Genomic DNA, 19,895 nt, shown 5'->3' with positions numbered 1-19,895 from the left:
GAGCTCAGAGATAAATCATAGTGAGAATTGGCCACCAACAGAACAAGCACCTACAGTCTCTCCAACCTAGAGGGGAAATAGGGAAGCATAATCCTGTTCTGCTAGATGGAGGTGATCTTGCTCCAAGCAGCATCTGATCAGGCCATAAACATTTCATGAGGACAGAAGGGAATCAATGGTCCTCAGAAACAGATGTCCCTAAGAAAGAGACCCAGCCCCACTTTGCTGGCTGTAATAATATTCCAAACAACGCAATTTGGGCAAAGGAGTGGGAGTCAGGGAGAAGCATGAGAAAGTTGGGTTTGAGCTTCACTTTGATAACTAAAATATAAAGAACCCTCAAAGAAGAGGGATGTCAGATCCAGGTAGGCTCAGTAGCCCCATCTAAGTCCCCAAAGGGGGTGAAGACCATTTACATCATTGTGGAAAACAGTACTGTGACTACATGCCTGAAGTGAACATGCCCAAAAATGTTTCAAAACTCTCATCTCATGAAAAATCTGGTACAGCATAATTTCCACTACTCCTCTATGATTTGGATGCCTGCTGAATTTTTCTGGAACCTGCAGATAGGCTCCATTAAAAGACAAAACCCCCAAACTTTCATTACTCTCTGCAGTAAAAAAACCCCACTGATTTCAAGAGAAGCAGAAAGACCAATGCTGAGAACTTTTGAAAATACCACCCTTGGTTGTTTTTTTTTTTCTTTTTTCCCTGCCATATGCCTGTTTGCTAGATCCCTATAGAGCCAGAGGGCAGAGAAAGCATCATCATGAGAGGAGGGGGGTTTTGCTGAACTTCCCTTCTTGTCCTTACAAGCAACCACATGAAAAAAAACAAAACAAAACAGAAACACCACAAAAAACAAACAAACAGTGGCTGTAAGACTTCCAGTACAAGTAGGGTCAGGCACTTTTTGCCTCCTCTGCAACTTTAACTGAGAGCTACTTTTCCTCCTTGTCCCTAGGGACTTTTTAAAAACAGGTGATAAGCATAAAAAGAAACAAAACCTACTCCAAGAAGAACACAGTAAATTCCAACTTAAAACTGTTGCAGATTGAATTCTTTAAAATTTTCAAAGACAAGCAATTCCAAACTGAAGAGACACTCTCACCCTAATCCATCCCATAGCACCTGCACGCTTGGAAGACTCTCAGCTCAGTAACTGATATTATTGCTTGTAGGTCATCGGATACTGGCAGCAATCTTACACTGATTTCAGCAGGGATTTGTGTGGAGACCATACGGTTTTGTGGCTTCAAGTGGAACAGAAAGCCAGCCCTAACCTTTAACTGATCTGCTGTTGCTGCTTTAAATGTTATTCAAACACACATTAAGGATGCTATTAAAAGAGCCTGAAGAGATCAGTTATTTGCAGCTATTCTGTTTATACAGAATTCATTATTCTGAGCAAATCCTGTGAAGACTCTTAAGGTGTGCATCACCTAGCAGAATGGGCACAAAGGGAGACAGTCAAATGTTGTTGCAAGAAGTCAATAGAAAGTTCAAAGCTGCACGAGGCAGGCAACAAACATGCACTAGCACAGGACGTAAACAAGGTTTCAGTTGTCATGCTGCTGGCAGGGAGTGAGTCATCACTCCTCTCTCAAGTTTAGTATTGCAAGGAGAAAGTAATTTTAATCTGGGAATACAAATTTAGGAAAAGGGCGAAGACGGTACTTGGCAAGCTTACTGTATGTGAGATGACTCCAGTGATTTCAGGCTTCAAGCCCCTGCGCAAAGCCCCTGTGACTGGAGGGACAAGTGAAGGTGGTGATGAGAAGAATGGCAGTTTCGGGTAAACTGAGGGTAATGTGCCAGATGCAGAGGGTGCTTGGTTATGGTGGGAACCCCTCTGGAGATGTGGGGGAATGAAATCGTCTAGAGTCGGAAAAGTCAAGGGTGAGCCAGGAGAACCAGTCTCAGGGAATACGGAGCCTTGCCCAAAAGGAACCAGAGGTGGTGGTGGAGTGCTGGAGCTGCCTTCTTGCTGTCTGTCTGGATTAACCTGGAGGAGTGGGACTACTATAACCCCAGGCTGAGCTGTATTGGTGGCAGTGGCATCCTGTAGGAAACAAGGTGTTGTTATGCAACGGGGGAGGTTGGTACTTGAGTCTAACGCAGCCATATAGTATCATGCAAGGATGCACCCAAAATGATACGAAGCCCCAGCAGATTTTCTTTCCTTAAGGAGACTACTTCTTCAGTCTTGTAACCCTGGCCTCTATGAACACACATGGTTTTTCACAAAAATATTCCTTCCCCTCACCACTGCAGTTCTGTGCAGTGAGGCTAAATCAAACCACAGAACAGCTCTGCATTCACCATCACTTGAGAAACACTAACCATCACATTACAGAGTTTGCTGCTTTTACACCTCCCTAAAATAGAAAGATCCTTACCAGCCCAACCCTCTACAAACACCATACACACACAAACACACAGATCAATGTTGGGGGGGGGGGTGCGCATAGATGGTTAAGTATTATCAAATAGAAGACCATGAGACTCTGGTGGCACAACGAATGCTCAGAAATTAGGTAGGAGGGGAATAAAGCATTAAGGAAACATTGTAATGAATTAAAGAACCATCTGCACAGCTGAAAGAAAAGGTTATGGAGAAAACATGTACCATGCTGCGTCCCATTGCCTTGTACGGTGGCTGTCGCTGCTGAGTAAGGTAAGGCTCTTTTCTCATCCTTTCCTCTGTCGCAGCTGTGCTCTGGGGCTTTAGCACTCTGTCCCTCACAGTTTGCGGAGGTGACGACTGAGTCCAGGAGGGTTGGCCCGCACCATAACTAACTGCGTCTTTACTGAGGACAATGTAAAAGTATGGCCTGGGAGGAATAGGAGGAGGAGGAGGAGCAGCAGGAAGAGACTTTCCAGTATCTGTTACAGAGGAAACAATGTCGGTGGCTGGTGCCTGAGTGAGCTCAGCGCCCAAACTGGTGCTGGCTGCTGGGTCATGTGCGGTGCCAGTGGAATTTTCAGACATGGCTGAGCAAGTGCTATTAGATAAACAAGCTACATATAGTTTGGTGACCTTTTTATCCGCCTTCGTCTCATGACTGGAACTCATTTCAGCCTTACTACTGGGATCTGCCCTGTCAGGGTTGCGTTGTATGGATGATGCATCTGACAAGGAGCAACTTTGCAAGAGTGGCTGCCCAGCATGCACCTCATCTTTGGGGCCTGAAGAGGGAGAATGCCCTGCTGGCAAGTCTTGCTTCCCACTGGGAATGGACCCATAGGGGGTAGGTGATGAGAAATAACACCATGCACTGGCATTTGGTGATGCACGCTGCGTATAAGGCTTGGGTGCATTCAGGTACACGCAGTCCATGATGGGCACTGGCAACAGGTTGGTCACTTTAGTGCCAGTGGGAGGACGCCATGCAAAGCTTTCCTCTTTGGGAAGAGGAGGACGGGGAGGAGCAAGGGCCTGCCCAGGCAGAGTCAAGAAGGAAAAGAAGGAGAGAGGAAGCAGGACCAAATGAAAGGAAAAAGGAAGGAAAAAAATGAATAAATTCAAAGAACGAATTCAGTCATTAGACTTGGGTGAAGCAGGTTTTAATACAGCAAGAACAAAAAGCAAATACAGTATCTGGAAGGTCAGTGTAGAAGTCGCTCACATACATCATCTCATACATTCTCTCTTAGCACTGCTCACTGCAGCATGCAAACTTTACCCAGCTCTCAAGTCCCTGCCTACACATCCCTCTCTCTGGACTAAATCAATCTCAGTGCTGTATTGTTTCGAGAAGCCTGCACAGCAACACCCACCATGCCCCTGGGAAGCCCGAGTCAAGATTTAACATCCTAGCTAACTAAACCCAGGCTCATGCCTGTGTAACTAAATACTTCCCAGCACTGGGGACATTTGAATCTCAAAGCCAAATTCAGAGCTCTAGGCCATCTCTGCACATTAAGTGCACTGCTGAAAAATAAATGTTGTGAAGTTTCATCAGTGCTAATGAAAGCAGACATCATGTGAATGCTACAGTCTGCCACAGCTGGCTAAGTAAAAAGTCAGCATTTCCTCCTTCTAAAAGCTAGCTCTTGAATTCTCTTCAGGATTTTTCCGTCCTAAAAATGCTTTCAGGAAGATGAGAACAATTAAAGTTTCTTGAGGAACTGAGTTTGTAAGAATTTGTCTCCAGAATCAAGATCACCAACAGAGAAATCCTGCTTCTAGTAAATAATAAAAAAATGCCTTAGTGTTTTTGGTACTTTGCAACATATAAGTTGCTAACTGCACAACTGCCCGCTGACTGCAACTCCAATTACAGTGAATTTATTCTGAAAGCCAAACTGTTTTGAAGTAAAATAACTTAGCAATAGAGAGGTTTTGTTTTATTTACTACTTTGCTACCAGTAGTTGAAAACTATAAACCACTGAAAGGGAGAGAATTAAAACACCCACCTAGTGAACAGTAGCTCCCTGCATTCTTGCAAATTAACCCTCTGGAGAGTACGAAAGGAGGTTTTACATACACCCTGTTATCATACCCTTATGGGTAAAGGCTGACTAAACCAGTGCTAAAATGGTCAAAACCAGAGAATGAAGATGCCTTAACAGTTTGCAACATTCAAATCTGAAAAAATACCTTCTTTAAAATCCATCCACATGTGACAGGTTGTGGCCAGCATCCATTCATGTTACATGGATGTAGACCTAGAATAGCTTCATAAAATTACAGCTGCTGTCCTGAAATCTACTGTCCTCATGCTGCCCTTCTTTCCACCCCTTCCCTGATGTGTAAGGTTGTGGAGAAGCAGGTTGATAAGTGGCTCCTTCTGAAGGGCTTGTGCTTCTGGAACAGGCTCGTTCCTTTTGAATCTTTAAGGACAGTCGTTTCAGTCTGGAGACTTCATAGTGCCACAATATTTCGCTAGGTTAGATGAAGCCTCACTTTGCCACTATGTAGTATTATCAGGAAATACTAATTCACCACCTGCAATTGCTGTTTTCCATTTTCTTCCATTTCAGCTTAGTTTGGACAGGAGCCCTTACTAAATTCTATAAGAAGTGCTACATGCATTAGTGCTCTCTCTGTTCCTCAACAAGATCAATAACGGACTACAGGACAGCTGTAAGTAAACGGCAGTAAACGGGTCTCTCCTTTTAGGGTGCTGCTCCTTCTTCTGCCTTCATTTGAGTTGTGCCTTCTTCCGCTTTCACTTACAATTTCAGGAACAGTGTCTGTTCTGTGGCATTGCTGTAGGTCCCTGACACAGGAGCGGTCACCCTGATAGCAGACAAGGCTTTAAAGGGACTCTGTCTCACAGAAGAAAGTGGTTTCTAATGAAGGGTTTTCTTATCAGCTTTCAGACTGCTTCTATGCAGACCGACCACCCAAAAGAAAAAGGATGAAGTTACACGTCTCTTAACAATTGACTTCCAACACTTTACCTTCAGGTACAAATAACCTTTCCCTTATTGGCTTGTATAAGTTAAAGTGTTAAAACTGAAAGGCATTTCCCCAATATCTTGTTCTTAATGTGGGGTGTAACTCTGTTTTCAGCCTGCAGCAATCTCTAAGAAACAGACCAACATAAAAGACAAAACAGTAGTAGATGACTATGTCACCTTTTTCTTGCAAACGAATAGCATTGTCCTCCTCCTTCATCCACCAAGGAAACACTGTGGCATGCCTGAACACACGAGCTCCACAGCACTCTGCTGACATCAGTGTTGTCCCCATTTTAAAGGTAGGAAAAGCTGAGGCACAGCAACTTACCCAAGTCTGTGGTAAAGTCTGGAGTTCAACCCAGGACTCCTGACCATGAACCCAGTGCTTGAACCCAGAAGATCACCCTCAGGGTCACAGAAGAAAGGCTTACCTGTGGCTTGCTGTCTGAGGAAAGGTTTGGACGCACGCTCCTATAACCCTTGGCAGCCAGAGAAGATGGTTGGGCATCCCCATTGGCATCAGTGTTAGCTGATGACCTCCAATCATCTATGAGGGGAAGGAAAACTCAGATCACAGAGGATTCCCTCCAGCTACAGGACAGGCGAAAGGAAGGGACTTTCTTCCTTTTTTTTTCTTTCTTTTTTTCCAGGCAACAAGAAATACTTCCAAGAAAGCAACAGAAGCAACAACATAAGCAGCCAATGTTTGTACCTGTTTCTGGGTTTTCGGGCTCCAGACCTAAGCATTTCACAGAAAGGAGGAAGAGAAGAGGTGGAGAATAGACAGAGAGGAAAAGAAAGGGGAAAAAAATAAACTGTTACATTTACAGAAAACATGTACCAATTGAAGTTAAGAGTTGAGCTACTTCATTTCACACATAAAACGTTTTCTGACAGGGCTGCCTAATTACCACAGAGACCAGCCCTAAACATGATGCCCTCCTTGTTTCTGACCTTTTGTAAACACAAGGCAATTCATTCAGAGCACTGAAGAAACAATTGTTCATTGACATTCTCATTTCAGAGGCAAAAAGGCAGCCCAGCTAGCTACTTTCTAAAGCTGCAGCTTGCTGTCCAGACACCACAAATCACTGGAAATATATGGACCCCATATTCAACCATGATGCAGGCTATGAAGACATGTCTATCCTTATCAACATCACTATGTATGATTAACTGAGATAAAGGACTGCCAACAGATCAGATTTTGCAGAGCAAGCGTGTGTGCATGAAGGGAATTATAATACATGATGTTCCTTTACAACCCAGTCCCTGCAGCTAGGTGCATTGGTCCCATCATCTATTTACCCACCTCCCACCGGGCTCCTCCCCACCCCTCTACCTGTTTTGCTGTTTGAGTTACATGCAAAAAGCTCTTCCGGCTCCAAAGTACATTTCATAAAGCAATTGAGAGAGTAACCAAAGGAAGTATTAATGAGCTGATTTCCATAGTAATAGGCTCATTGCCATTCAAGCCGCTGGAAATTTATGAAGCCATCAACAGAAGGGAGAGAGGCAATGGTGGGGGGTAGGAGTGAAGAAACAGAGAATGGCAGGCATGAGAAGAGTGTAGGTCACAAGTGGAGCAGAATGGGAGGAGAAGACAGAGCAGAAAGCAGCACATTGGGGCTGGAATTAATGGACTTGCCCTTTGTTCAACAATATAGTCAGAAACGATGTATGCTTTGCTTTCAAGAGCAAGTGTGACCTCCCTTCCCCCTTAACGGCATCTTGCCTTTGGGAGTTCATCCTCTCTGCCAGACCCACAACTCTAGCCAAGTTTGTTGTGCTTTGCCTGTCTCCTACAATTAAGTAATTACATGTCTGCTATTGAAAGATGGTAGAGCTCTGTGACAACACTGTCTCGGACACTATCCCTGCTCCCTCAACAACACAAGTGAATGCTATGGTGGCAGTAGCACCGCTCAGTCTCTTTCTGTTCCACCTCACGCCTGCAATAAAAGGAGTTGACATGGGCCTGCCAGGGGAAAAAAAAAATAAATAAAAAAAATTGAGAGGTTTTGATGCTCCTGACAGCAAAAGGGAGCTGTAAACAAACTTAAGCCAATGAGTGGTCATGAAACCTGCACTAGGAGAGAACAGGACTCAGTCTCCTTCCACTGATCTGGTTCTTGCAAGAGGTTTCCAACTATGCTATGGGATTTAGGGCTTTAAATCGTAGCTAAAAAAGTGTCATCCCAAGACCCTGGACTGACTTCTCTTGAGATTATTGTGAGTAACATATTCCAGTTAACATTCCACCCACTTACTTTCAGGTTGCTCACCATCCTGAGGACATGACAAAGTGATATTCTGATTCTCTTCATAGGCTGGAGATGCCCGGAGGGTCACAGCTCCTTTTCCGCTGCAGACTTTAGTGGGATCCGTTTCTACAGGAAATGCACACGCACAGAGGAGACACATGGAAACAGATGATACAAAGCTACTAGGAGCCATCAGAGCTCTATGGAGTGATTTTAGCATGGCTGCCTCCAGGTGAATCAATCTAGTAATGTTTATGCAGATGAAGATTAGCTCTGGATTTAAAGCATTGAGAAATCAAAGCAGTTTCATATTCAGGTAACTGATGAATGTAGAAGTAAGTTCTGAGTCAGTGTAACAGAGCTAAGAAAGGAGGAAAAAAGGATGAGTGTTTGAACCAAATTTCACAGGTCCTTGTGCTTTATGTGGAGATATTGTACTAGCAAGGGCATTCTACCATTACACCTTCTGTGGCTCTTCTATAGGGATGTCCCAGTGCTATAAAGCAACACAATTTGTGTGCTGAAGCCTTAAAAATGGCTTTTGTGCAGGACTGAAAGAAAAAAAAAAAAGTCTTCTGATTACTGGAGGATAAAATCTTGTAACTATGCTGAATATGATCTACAGGCAGGGCACTGCAAGCCACCTCCTTGCCATCTCCCCCCATTTTGTGGCAGTGTTTCACCTTTCCCAAAAACTAAAAGGAGATTTAACATATACTTGTTCATATCACCCTGTGAGCCAGACACTAGATCATGCCAGTGTCACTGCTGAGACCCCATTCAGCACAGCTTCTGTGCAGGCTTACTTTTGTGCATTTCAGTCCATGGATTTGGGTTTTTCCCTTCTGTCATCCTATTAAGTAATAACAAACCAGTACTTCAAGGCTATCTTTCTACCCTTAAAATACTTCCGGAGAGTTGTTTCCTCTAAGGTACCTAATAGAAACAATAAACCTAAAGAGTCTCTTCCTTATCTAAGCTACTTCCACTGGAAAACACATCACCTCCCTTTCTCATGCACTATTACTGACCCTGCAGCTGCTATCAGACTTCAGTTTTACATACCTAATCAGAGGTGTTAGTCCTACCATGACACTGCACAGGGAGCCTGAAGAGGTACTGAGCACGTGCTGTGTTACACAAATGACAACACTGTGATTTTTGTTTTTATGGGGTGAGGATCATGCTATCTCTGAACAGAGGATGCACCTCCTCTCTAGGAACTGTTATTATAATGCAAGTTATGCCTTCAGACTGGACAGAGCGGGGAAAGGCTGCTGCTTATTGCCCAGACAACCCGTGTTTGTGCAGATCAATATTCCCTGGCTGACTTCAGTAAGGTAATGCCCCATTAAATCCACACCAGTACAGTGCCTACAGACCACGACAATGCCTCAGCTAGGGTTGCAAAACACACAAACCACAGCCAAGGTGGCCACAATATAGGGAAACATCAAAAGTGCTAGACGGACAACAGCAGTAAGGGGAAAGACTCAATGAATGTCAAACACCTGGCTCACATTGAAAGACCTCTGTGCTGGAATCACCACAGTTCAAGCTTTTATGTGGGCTTCCAATGCTTTAGGGATTTCACAAAAAGCATAGCTTCAGATCCACATTTAGGACTGGAGAAAGGATAGACTAAGTAAGGAATCAGAGGATACTTTCCTACAGTCCATCCTTTAGTTAATTTAGGCAGCATTGAAGCAGCCTTTGTGAGAGGAAAGACTATCCACACAGACATATCAAATACTGCACTAATCCTTAAATATACCACGTTTGCACTCACACCACACAACTGATCATGCCTTAAGGTCACCCACATGCCTGGTGAAATAGAAGGTGATTTTTCTGCCTGATTTTTGCATGATACAGACAGGGTCAGGATTCCTTTTGCCGAGGAGTCCAGTTCTGGCTATCATTCCCATCCACACAGCACAACACGCAGCCTGAGGACTCTACGGACCCACTTTCAAACCAGAGGACAAAGGTTTAAGCTCTGGGACTCCAGTTTCAAGACTGCTGTAATTCTGAGGCATGGACACACCGTTGGGAGTTACCAGGCTCGATTTAGACATCTGCAAAGAGTGCAGGGCAGCTCTTCTCCTATGCTCCTCCACCTAGATTCCCTTCACTGGAGAGAAATGGAAACAGAGTTCAACATGCCATAAATGTCTCCATCATATTGGAGGAGAATCAAATTTGGGAATCAAAGCACTTTATTTTCATACAACATATTAAACCTGTATACTGAATCAAAAGAATAAGAATCAGAAAAAAAAGTTCTGAACTCAAAAAAATTAAAGTGTTTTGAAAAGGTGTGAAAATAAAATATTGTCAGACTATTTCAGTGTGGGAGAGGAAGACAAGTACCTGAAATGTTGAATTCCCTCACAATTTAGGTGAAATGACAGAAAACAAAAATCTGAATCTCTCAGTACAGAAATCCAGCACATGGTAATAAACATGACATTAGCACTGCACTAGCCTAACAGAACACGTGTGACAGATTAGTCTGACTGTCCAAATCCAGCAAAGTACAAAAATAATCTTGTACGTTTAGTGGGAAAAAAATGTGCTTGGGTAGGCGGTGACAGACAGCCTAACATCCTTATTTATCCATATAAAGATTCTGTAACGTCAGTGCATGTACAGAAAAACAAACCCATCCCACCAATGCTGAACTCTGCTTAAACCTGTAAAATACCATCTCTGACATCCATTTACTTTCATAAATACTAAAGATACGTGGGAAACATTCCCTGGTTCCTCAGGAGTTTGGTTCAAAATGAGGCTGTAATAACAATATTATTCATAATCAAGCATTAGTAGGAGAGCTTACAAGGATCCCAGACTCAAGTAGACACAATTATGTCTGCAGAGGAGCACCATAACTGAGAACAGTGTATTGTGCCATCAAGAGCTAACTTTATTACGAACTGATGAAATCTACAGCTCTGGAAACAGTGAGAAGAGGATGAAGCTGAAAACTAGCCAAAGTGTGTGGGTGAAGCAGGGAAAGGCAGGGCTAGGGGAGAGAGAGAATGATGGCCAACTAATGCATGGCAGGGGAAGGAAGGAAGAAGATACCTGTAGGCAGCACTAGGTGAGGAGAACTTTTCACTTTCTTCACAGGGATTATTTTAACAGCAGAAATAGAGCGTGTACATAAAGGGACGTCAACAGCTGCAAACACAAAAGTGTAAATGGCACACACAAAAAGGGAAGAACAGAGTTTGGGAAGCATGCCACAAAATTTTCTAATGTACTTGGAGACACAATAGCAGGAAATTTCAAATACAAAAGCAGTCCAGAGAGCAGCGATGCAACCGTTAAAAATATCCCTTCGTTTGCCCTAACTTGGGACGTGTCTGATTTATGCAGCATACAGAACTGCTTACTGAATTGACTAACTGCTGACTGCCACTATGCTGCAGGCAAAAAAGAATCTGGAAGCATTAGTTTTTAGAAGCCATCAAAAAATTTTAGTGTAATCATTTAGCTGAGATAGACCACATGCAAAAAATAAAAATGTTAAGTTAACATTAATATGGCTCCATTAAAATAAAATAAAGTGGAAAAAAAGGGATTGAAAGGTTGAGAGGGGAACATTAAACCAGCCACATTACATGAATTCTGTATTTTATGGGACATATTTTACAAGTTCAGCAACAGAAGGAAATGAAACATGAAATAATCTTGAAAATCGTCTCACACCAAAGGGTAGCATCAAAATACCCATTTCATAAAAAAATCCATCCATTTAAACAGTAAATTGAAGAGATTTCTGCTGGACTCCATCAGATAACACACTAATTATACTAGATGTAGTAACATAGGGGAAAACCGTATGTAGCACTGTGCAAAATTCTAGCAATTGTTACAGAACTGTCCAAACCAGCTGGTACTTCCTCTGTCTGACTCTGTATTGCAGCTAATGTGAAACTTTTTTTTTTTTTTTTAAAAAAGGGGGGGGGGGGGGGGGGGGGTGGTAAAAAAGGCAAAGGCAAAACTACTCAGAGGTGAATCTCAACCTTATCTGCCAAGATAAACATCTTGTAAATCATGGCTCCACCAGAATACCTTGAGTTGTCCTTTTGATTTCTGCAGAGCCAGGATTTTCTCCTTTAAAACCTACTAGCTTTCTGCATGTATTAACTGGAAAATGCTAGGTGCCTCCTCACGTTCCATGCCATTTCTCTCAGGCCTGCAAAATCAGGAATAAAAGGAACCATATTTCTAATACTTTACACACCAATACTGAGCATTGGGCCAGCTTGAGGGAAGCACTGACATCGGGGTGGTGTGTACACCCCCTCTTGTGGCCGATCTTTCTGGTCCCTGGCAAAACTGGAAAGCACAGATTTTACCAACCTAGAAAAAGGCTCTCAAGCAAAAGGATAGTAGAAGAGCTTGATAGATTTTTTTTTCAAAGCTCATAAAATAATTAGTTTTTAATTTGATGTGATTGTTTTAAGTTTGGGGGGGTGGGGGGTTAAATGTATATAAAAGAGGAACCCAAATCAAACCCTGTTCTCCATGCTTCTCCCTGAGCACTGGAGACCCTGCGAATACAATAGATCCCAAATCCAAATAGCCTGAGGGTTAGGAAAGAACCCTAATTCTGTTCTGCTCTGTAACTGACTCAATTCATCCATCTACAATGCAGTCAAAATACTAACCACTATAAAAAGCCATCAAAGGAAAAGAAAGGAAATGAAACCAGCAGAAAACCAACTCATACAATCACATACTTTCACCCTGCCAAAACACACACTATCACTAAACAAAACTGAATTCTATAAAGCACACTGCAAAGGTGCTGATGTTAACACAGGGACTGGTTTGTTTAGAGAAGTTTGGGGTTTAAAATCGTTGTTGCTAATGACAGATTTTTACTTTTTTTTTATTACTTCAATGGTTAGTTCCTGTCCTTTAATCCTCAGCTCAAACCTTCACCTCCCACTGAAGTTAACAGCATTCAGACATAGGCACCCACAAATCCATGCTGTCTAAACACAATAAGATATTGATTCACAGGTGCTTACAAGTAGTGCACAGCTTTCCTCAAAACAGCACTAAAAATATACAAAGAGGCAAATCCAGCCTGCCACCTTTAAGAGACAAAGAACACTTGTTGAGCTAAGAAATACTGCTGCTGCTGACATGGTGCAGCACAAGGCTTTTCTTGTATCAGTCGCCAAGCAAACTAAATTTGGAAATGCCTGCTGTAGTGAATGTCTGGGGAAATCAACCACATCACGCAGCTGACATGCAGGGGGAGCTGAAGAGATGTTTCTGAAGCTCTTAACCCACCTTTTTCTTGTCCATTGCTGCTCAGCCCGTTGACAACAGTTTTTGTAGCATCAATTTTTTCGTGTTCTGCAAGACAAACGAAGCAGTGGATTACTTCTGGATTAAAACCTCTGTAACTGAATTTAACCTCTGACTATGAGGGGATGCCATGGGTCAGCACTATTTGATTCATGAGCTAGGAAGTATTCCTACTACCTCAGGAAATGTTACTTGGAGACACAAATTTCTCTTGGGTGACACCCCTGTTTCTCCCTTCCCTTTGCCTACCTAGATCACAGCATTTTTTAAATAGGCACTGTCTCTGTATATGCATATGGTATCCAGCTCAGTGATGAGATTTTCAAGAGAGATTTTTCAAGTCTGCAATGTCCTCAGCTGACATGAATAAATTCAGAGAAGCACAGAAGATAGTGCTAGAAAGGACCTCCAAGGGTCATCCAAAGCCATATTCCTTCCTGACCTATGGCAGAAACAAATCTACCTCTGTCACTGCTGACAAGTGTTTGCCTAATGAGTTCTTAAAAACTTCCAGCAACACTCTAAAGCAACCTGTTCCAGTGCTTCACAACCTGGAAGCTTATCAATGCTTAAGCCAAATTCCCAGCTCATGTTCTTCAGACCCTGATTAGTCTCCTAGCCTTCCTTTGGACTCTTTCCAAATGTGGTGCTAAAAACTGGACATGATAGTCTAGCTGAGACTTGATAAAGTGCTAAAATCAAGTTGGAATATTATTCCACAGGTCCTACATATGGCACTTAGGTATGGCATCTGCTTTTTCACTCTGATTTAGCCGGCTACCCAGCCAAGCAGAGAAGCTTTCCTCTTCCCAACCAGGCCACATTTCCTGGTCCCTCATTTTTCTTTGTGCAGCTGATTTTTTTCCTAACCAGATGTCAAATTTGCATTCACCCCTATTAAAACATATAACATTCTTTTAGATAATTTTTTCAGGTAATCAATAATTTTGAATTCTTGTATTCCAAAGTGAAAGAAGCTAAACTGAGCTACACCAGCTTAAGATGTTTCTATGCATTTTTTGAGCATTATGGGCCAAGTTGAAAGAACAAACATGAAGCCAGGACTCTTTTTCCTAAGAAGCCGTGCCTCTGTGTCTCAATAGTCAGATACCTTGAGCTTTCAAGGGCTTTGACTCTTTCTGGGAGGCAGAAGAAGAGTCAAAAAAAGGAAAGAGTAATTGCATCAGAAACAGACAGGAATATTTCTAGTAATAAAAAGGAATGCCAACAAGGGCAAGTGAAAATCAACACAGACTTACCAGAGCTCATTGTGGTGGAGGGACTTGCCTTTTTCACTTCTGGATTTTGTTTATGTCTGTTTAAAGTGAAAGGCAGAATGGTTATGTTACATTTCATGTTTCCCCAGACAGCACCGGACATGATGCTGAAGCCAAGGTAATAGTCACAGTTTCTTCAAAAAATTTAGTTTCAAAACCCAAATGGATTTATGTCAATCACCAGTTATGTTTTTTGCTGATAATTATCAGAAATCAAAGAGCACTTCCACCCAACATAGGTACTACTTTCAGACTTCAAGACTAATCCTCAACATTAAATTGCAAGATACCGATTAAAGCCTAAGAGTCTATATATGGCAAAGTGCAAATCTGGCTAGTTTCTAATATATAAAATGTGCATCACCATTAAGAAAAAATAAAGACATCTCAGGGAGACTAAAAGCTTTAAGCTAAAACTCTCAACTTAGACCATTGCCAGATTTCAAGGCGATCTGTTGCTTAGATCAAAGCCAGTCTGGTCTCTCCTTTGAAAGATGTTACAATACAGAAGACACACACTTGTCGAAACGCACATTAACTTCTGCACCAATCATTTGCTGCAGTGCCACTGGTATTTTCAGGATGAGACTCCAGTAAATGAAACTTTACAATTAGAGGCTTTAATCCTCCTGGGACCAAAGGCAGTGAAATTACCAACCCAAGAGAAAAACTACCAGATGGGGACCCGAGGAGAAATAAGTCAATTTTCATGGTCATGACAGTCTAGGGAGGAAAACTGTGGGGCCTATTCGTACCCAGTGCCGAATCCTGTGGGGGCTTGGTATCTGCAGCAAACAAACAGGTTTCAATGTCACACCACAGAAGTTTGTTTGAATAGTCAAAGAGCCACATTGCTATGTAACAAGTCCATGTTTGCCAAGATCTCTCAACTCTCTAAAGGTCCTAGGTTGAATTACAAACCCTTTAATTTTGTGTTCCAATCTTACCAGCACCACCAAAAGTTAGTGCTAAAGAGACCAAGATCAAGTGTAACTCCAGCCAATTAATGGCTTCCATGACATGAATAGTAGTAGGTATCTGAAGCTGTGAAATCATGCATAAACAAAGACCTTAATCTGTGAAGTACAAGGAAAATTGCTCAGAGAAACAAGAAACTAAACAAGAGAGTTGGAGATACTTGTTTTCTTGTTGCATGAACTGGAGGCAGCAGTGGGACATTGTAAGAGGTGGAAATTGCCTTCAGGGAATTGAATTTGCTCTCTTGCCTCTGGTGTCCCCATTCTTAACTAGCATTTGTCTCATACCAGCCAGGATATAATAAGCATGTTCAACAGATACACAAAAGGAAAGAAAAGAAAATTCAACAAGCAAATATACTAACAGATCTGTCTGTAAAACCAGCCAATATCTGGGCTCTCCAGCATGCCACCCTAGCAACAGCTGCCAACATTTAAGTATTTAAAATTTTCTTCATGAAAATACGCACATAAGATATACGTCATGGGTTGGTGAAGGCTCAGCAGGATGCAGTCTAACTCCAAACTGATCCCAGTAAAACACAGTGTGAAGTGGAGGGTGCAGTCTAAAACTAGTCAACAACAAAAGCTAAGCCCAACTTAAAGGTCTGCTGCCTGACTGTGCCTGCCTGTACAGTATCTGCTTTTTGTTTCTACCATTTCATATTAACAGTAAGTACCCTGAAATAGTAACAGTTGACACAGCCTGAAAATTTAGACAAATGTACTTAATAATAATAATGGTCTTTCTGATCTCCATACGTCTCAGTTACAGAAAGATGCCTTAGTTCAAGCAAAGCAGAAAGAAACAGACTAAAATAATAGGCTATCCAGGCTAAGGAGATTTGTAGCAGTATCACGCTCTTCTACATACGGAAAACTGTTACGAGTTAAAGTCACTGGATAAATACGAGTCCTGCCATAGAGCAGGGAGAAAAACTACAAGAAGGGGCAGTACTGCAGTAAGTCTTAACTCAGCTTTAGGATTAAAGCCATTCTGAAGCTGAGGATGTTGCTGGTACCCAGAAGTTTTGACTCAGTACTGGCCCTCTCCATAGGCTTCATGCAAGTCAACAGAAAATTTCTTCCACTCCAAGCATCCCCAAAAGGTTGCATGCTTTCCTCTAGTATACAAGATAAAAAAGGCTGGGGAAGGAAAAAATAATAATAATAAAAAAAAAAATCTAGCATATTACCTTTTCAGGAGAGGAAAGAGGAAATACTAGCTCACGTGCCTTGGCAAAGGCAGGGTCCACCGCTACTGCAATCCCAGAGCAACACAGGTCCCCTTCCACAACAGCAACATCCAAGTAATTAAACTTGTGACCCCATGCTCTATACCTTTTAAACTGTCCCATGTCTCTTTAGAAACAGTGACATCACAACTGCCATAGAACTCCGATTTCAGTGATGTTTTTTTTTTTTATTCAAGAGTCTTGACATTGCTTAGTGTGAAGCACTGGCCTTCATTTCATTGAGAAAAACATTAAGGAAAGAATTCACACCAAAAAAAAAAAGCACAATTATTTGGCCTTAGAAGAACAAATTTTCACATGAAGTGATTTGAGGTTAAAAATAAAGTGATAATTATAAGAAGTAAGTTTGCTAAAATTAAATGGAGGAGGTGTACAAACTCATTAGAACTACATGTAGAAAAATTACTTTTCCACATATCCCCACACTTACTAGCAATTACAGAATTCAATTAAAATAAGAAGCATTCAGCATTCATTTAATGTGAAATTAATCAACATTATTCAAGCACTGAAATGAACGCATACTTGACACAGGTTCCCATACACAGAATGGATTCAGTGTGCTTGGGGAGAGCATAACCAATCCTGAGCACCTGGGTTGGTGTAACTCCAGAAACTCCACTTAAAAGTTGATTTTGACTAGTTGAGGATCTGCACACAGATTTGCTGCATGCAGGTAGAAATAACTGCTGTTTAGATTGAGGAAATTATAGTGCACTTTTGCAGTTGAGAACATGCTTCAGTGCCTTTTTGCACTGAGGCTAGAGAGTCATTCTACCTGCCTCCCATATGCTTAACCCAAACCACACACTGAAGTCCTATTAGGCCTATCTTAGGCCTAAGGCTGCTCTTGGGATCAGATACATGGTCCAGCCAGACAGCACATCTGGTTCCACAGCCCCAGTCTAGCAAAGTGTTGCCCTCTGTAACACTTGGGAAGGTACATGCTGCAAGTCAGTGTGCCGTTGAGTGTTTGGATGGTACATCCTTAGAGCAGTCTCCGACACATTGGCCAGACATGCTGTCTGTGGGCTGTGGGAGCAGATGGATCTGGAAACATTTGCTGCTGCCAGCTCCCCTTGAGAGCTTCCTGTAGAGGTGGCCAAACCGTTCCTGTAGACACACATGCAAGCACTCACTGCAGCACTTCAGAAGGGAGCCTTTCAAAGGGAACCAAACCCAAGATCCCACATGTCAATATTAAAACCAGAAAAAATTAGTACTGCCGGATCTGACGTGATGTGACATTACATGACACTCCAGAACCCCCCTGTGTCTCCTTACAGCTCCCTGCTCTAGCCAGCTAGCCAGTGCCTCCTTGCCAGACTGGAATTCATGCCTTTCCTGAAATGTGACAGACATAGCAACAAAAGCATCAAAGATGCAGACATTCAATGAAAGGTAACGAATTCCTCAGAGCATAAGCCAGCAGCTGTAACCCTGAACATGCCAATGTCCATACATAACATCCACCAACTCTTTGCCAGCTTGGTCATACCTCTGGACAGATGTTTAATGCTTCCTTCCTCCCCTTCACTCCCAGTACACTTCTTCCAAGGCTGCAGCTCCTTCCCTACTTGGTGTGGAAAAGAGAGCAGTGCATTTAGAAGCCTATTTAGGAGGAATGCAGATAAGTGGCAACTACTTCTGCACAGCATGTCTCTGGATTATCTCACATGCTCTAAACGTTTGAGTACTCCCCCTACAACGGCAGGGGGTAACAAACAGCTCATTAATAGTTCCAAGCAAGGACACACGCTCTTAAGTCACTGGTATCTCAGCTAAGAGTCCCAGGCAGTGGTTATTTTTGGTGGTCTAATGTGCGTGTGGGGAAAAGTAATTTCCTTTCGTTTCTTCTGTTGTTATTAATGACAGCTCTGATGACTCACACAGGATTTTAAACCAATTGCTAAACATGAGATGAGCATTCAAAACTTATTGGGCAGGTCCTTTATATTCCCAAGATTTGCAGTCCTGCTTTACCTTCTCAGGTCTGAATTTTTTACATTTTCAAAGTTGTCTTTCCATATACAAGAGCCTTAGGTGTTTTGTGGCTGGACTTAAATGAAAAATCAAATTCTTATTTGTATTAGTATAATCTAGGAGTTGAGGCTTTTAAAAAATGGTAAGCTTTCAGATTTCAGGGATGATCAGCAATCACAAAACTTATTTTCACCTGGTCAGGTCTCACACATCACAGACAGCACTCATTCGTTTAGTCCCTGGCTCAGACCCTTTCTCACATTGCCACCAATGTTCCTGACCCAGATGCTCTGCTCAACCAGTCATGCCATGCCAGCAATGTGGAGTCCCAAACCTGGGAAGTGGGCAAAGACTGTAGCCTATGCCTCCTGCCAGGTGGTTCCTCTGCTCAAAGGAACTTGATGCAAATAACATCTCCTCCGTACTTCTCACTTTGTATTACAAAGTGTGGCAAGAAAAAAATAAGTAGAACTGTATGATGGCAGCTCCAGGTTAACCCAGGCAATCAGCTCTCTCTCCAAGTATCATTATTCTCTTATCCTGAAATACTGAGAAAAATATGTTGCCTGTCATTTTTATTTTAATGGCTAAAGAACATCCTGTCATTCCTTCAGAAGACATTATGCTCCTAAGAATAAATGTCATAAAAAGACTATGAATAACCAAGCAGTGCACACAGAAGAATCATACCAATTCTGCACAAGACAACAGCCTCCCCGTGCTTTTCAACAAGCGTTAAGACAGCAGAGAGGGAGCAGTGAAAGCTCACTAAATTAAATAAATGGCAGCATAGAACACAAACTTGGATAAGGTGTTCTTATAAATACTTGAAGTTACAGCTGTTAGAATAAATGAACATAGCACATTTCATATGCAGTATCACTGCCCTTTTTTTTTTTTTTTTTTTTAATGGTGCATGTTTTTTTCCTTCCTAATGGGCAAAATTAAGTTTTCTGGGGTATGTGTGCCAGTTTTTGTGCAACTTAAGAGGACTGTGACCCTCTTAATACTAAAAGTCAAATAGTAAATGTAAATTAGGAGATGTGGCTTTAAGAACTCGGAGATGCTTTTGTACCAAGTCATCTTACAGTCATCAACTTCAGAGTAAACAAAGTTTAGCTGCAACCTGAGTTAACTCAGTTCAAGGTCACCACTTTTGGAGCAGGGGGCAGAAAAGGATCTCCTGGGTCATCAGGCCTACTCCCATGCTATTGCAGGCAACTGTGTCATACAATCCTGTGCAAGGACGTTTCACATTCCAGCTTAAAACTGGTAAGGTTTCCTGCCTCCACTGCTGCTCCTGGAAGCCTGCTCCAGAACTCATTCCTCTTATGGCTTGAAAGCTGTTTCTGATTTGCAACCTAAATTTAATTCATGAAGAGCTACAGCTA

General features: G+C 42.2%; 1 protein-coding gene across 6 annotated transcripts in view; it reads right to left on the bottom strand.

The window, feature by feature from the left end:
• SORBS1 (sorbin and SH3 domain containing 1) overlaps positions 1-19,895 on the bottom strand; it is a 177,489-nt gene that overhangs the window by 57,547 nt on the left and 100,047 nt on the right. For 4 of the 6 annotated variants that reach the window (XM_049809764.1, XM_049809767.1, XM_049809765.1 and 1 more), the window contains 7 exons: positions 14,271-14,326; positions 12,994-13,059; positions 10,768-10,863; positions 7,684-7,803; positions 6,126-6,152; positions 5,845-5,960; positions 1,694-2,065 (listed from right to left, as the gene is read on the bottom strand). In XM_049809764.1, the coding sequence (XP_049665721.1) occupies positions 1,694-2,065; positions 5,845-5,960; positions 6,126-6,152; positions 7,684-7,803; positions 10,768-10,863; positions 12,994-13,059; positions 14,271-14,280 (807 nt within the window). In that variant the 5' untranslated portion in view covers positions 14,281-14,326. Of the gene's footprint in view, positions 1-1,693; positions 2,066-5,844; positions 5,961-6,125; positions 6,153-7,683; positions 7,804-10,767; positions 10,864-12,993; positions 13,060-14,270; positions 14,327-18,019; positions 18,098-19,895 lie in introns of all 6 variants that reach the window. The other 2 variants (XM_049809766.1, XM_049809768.1) reach the window with 1 other exon arrangement.

This window comes from Accipiter gentilis, chromosome 9 (assembly GCF_929443795.1).
Source record: "Accipiter gentilis chromosome 9, bAccGen1.1, whole genome shotgun sequence".
Lineage (NCBI taxonomy): Eukaryota > Metazoa > Chordata > Aves > Accipitriformes > Accipitridae > Astur > Astur gentilis.
The sequence above is the reverse complement of the archived record's forward strand: the minus strand, read 5'-3'. Positions and strand labels throughout refer to the sequence as shown.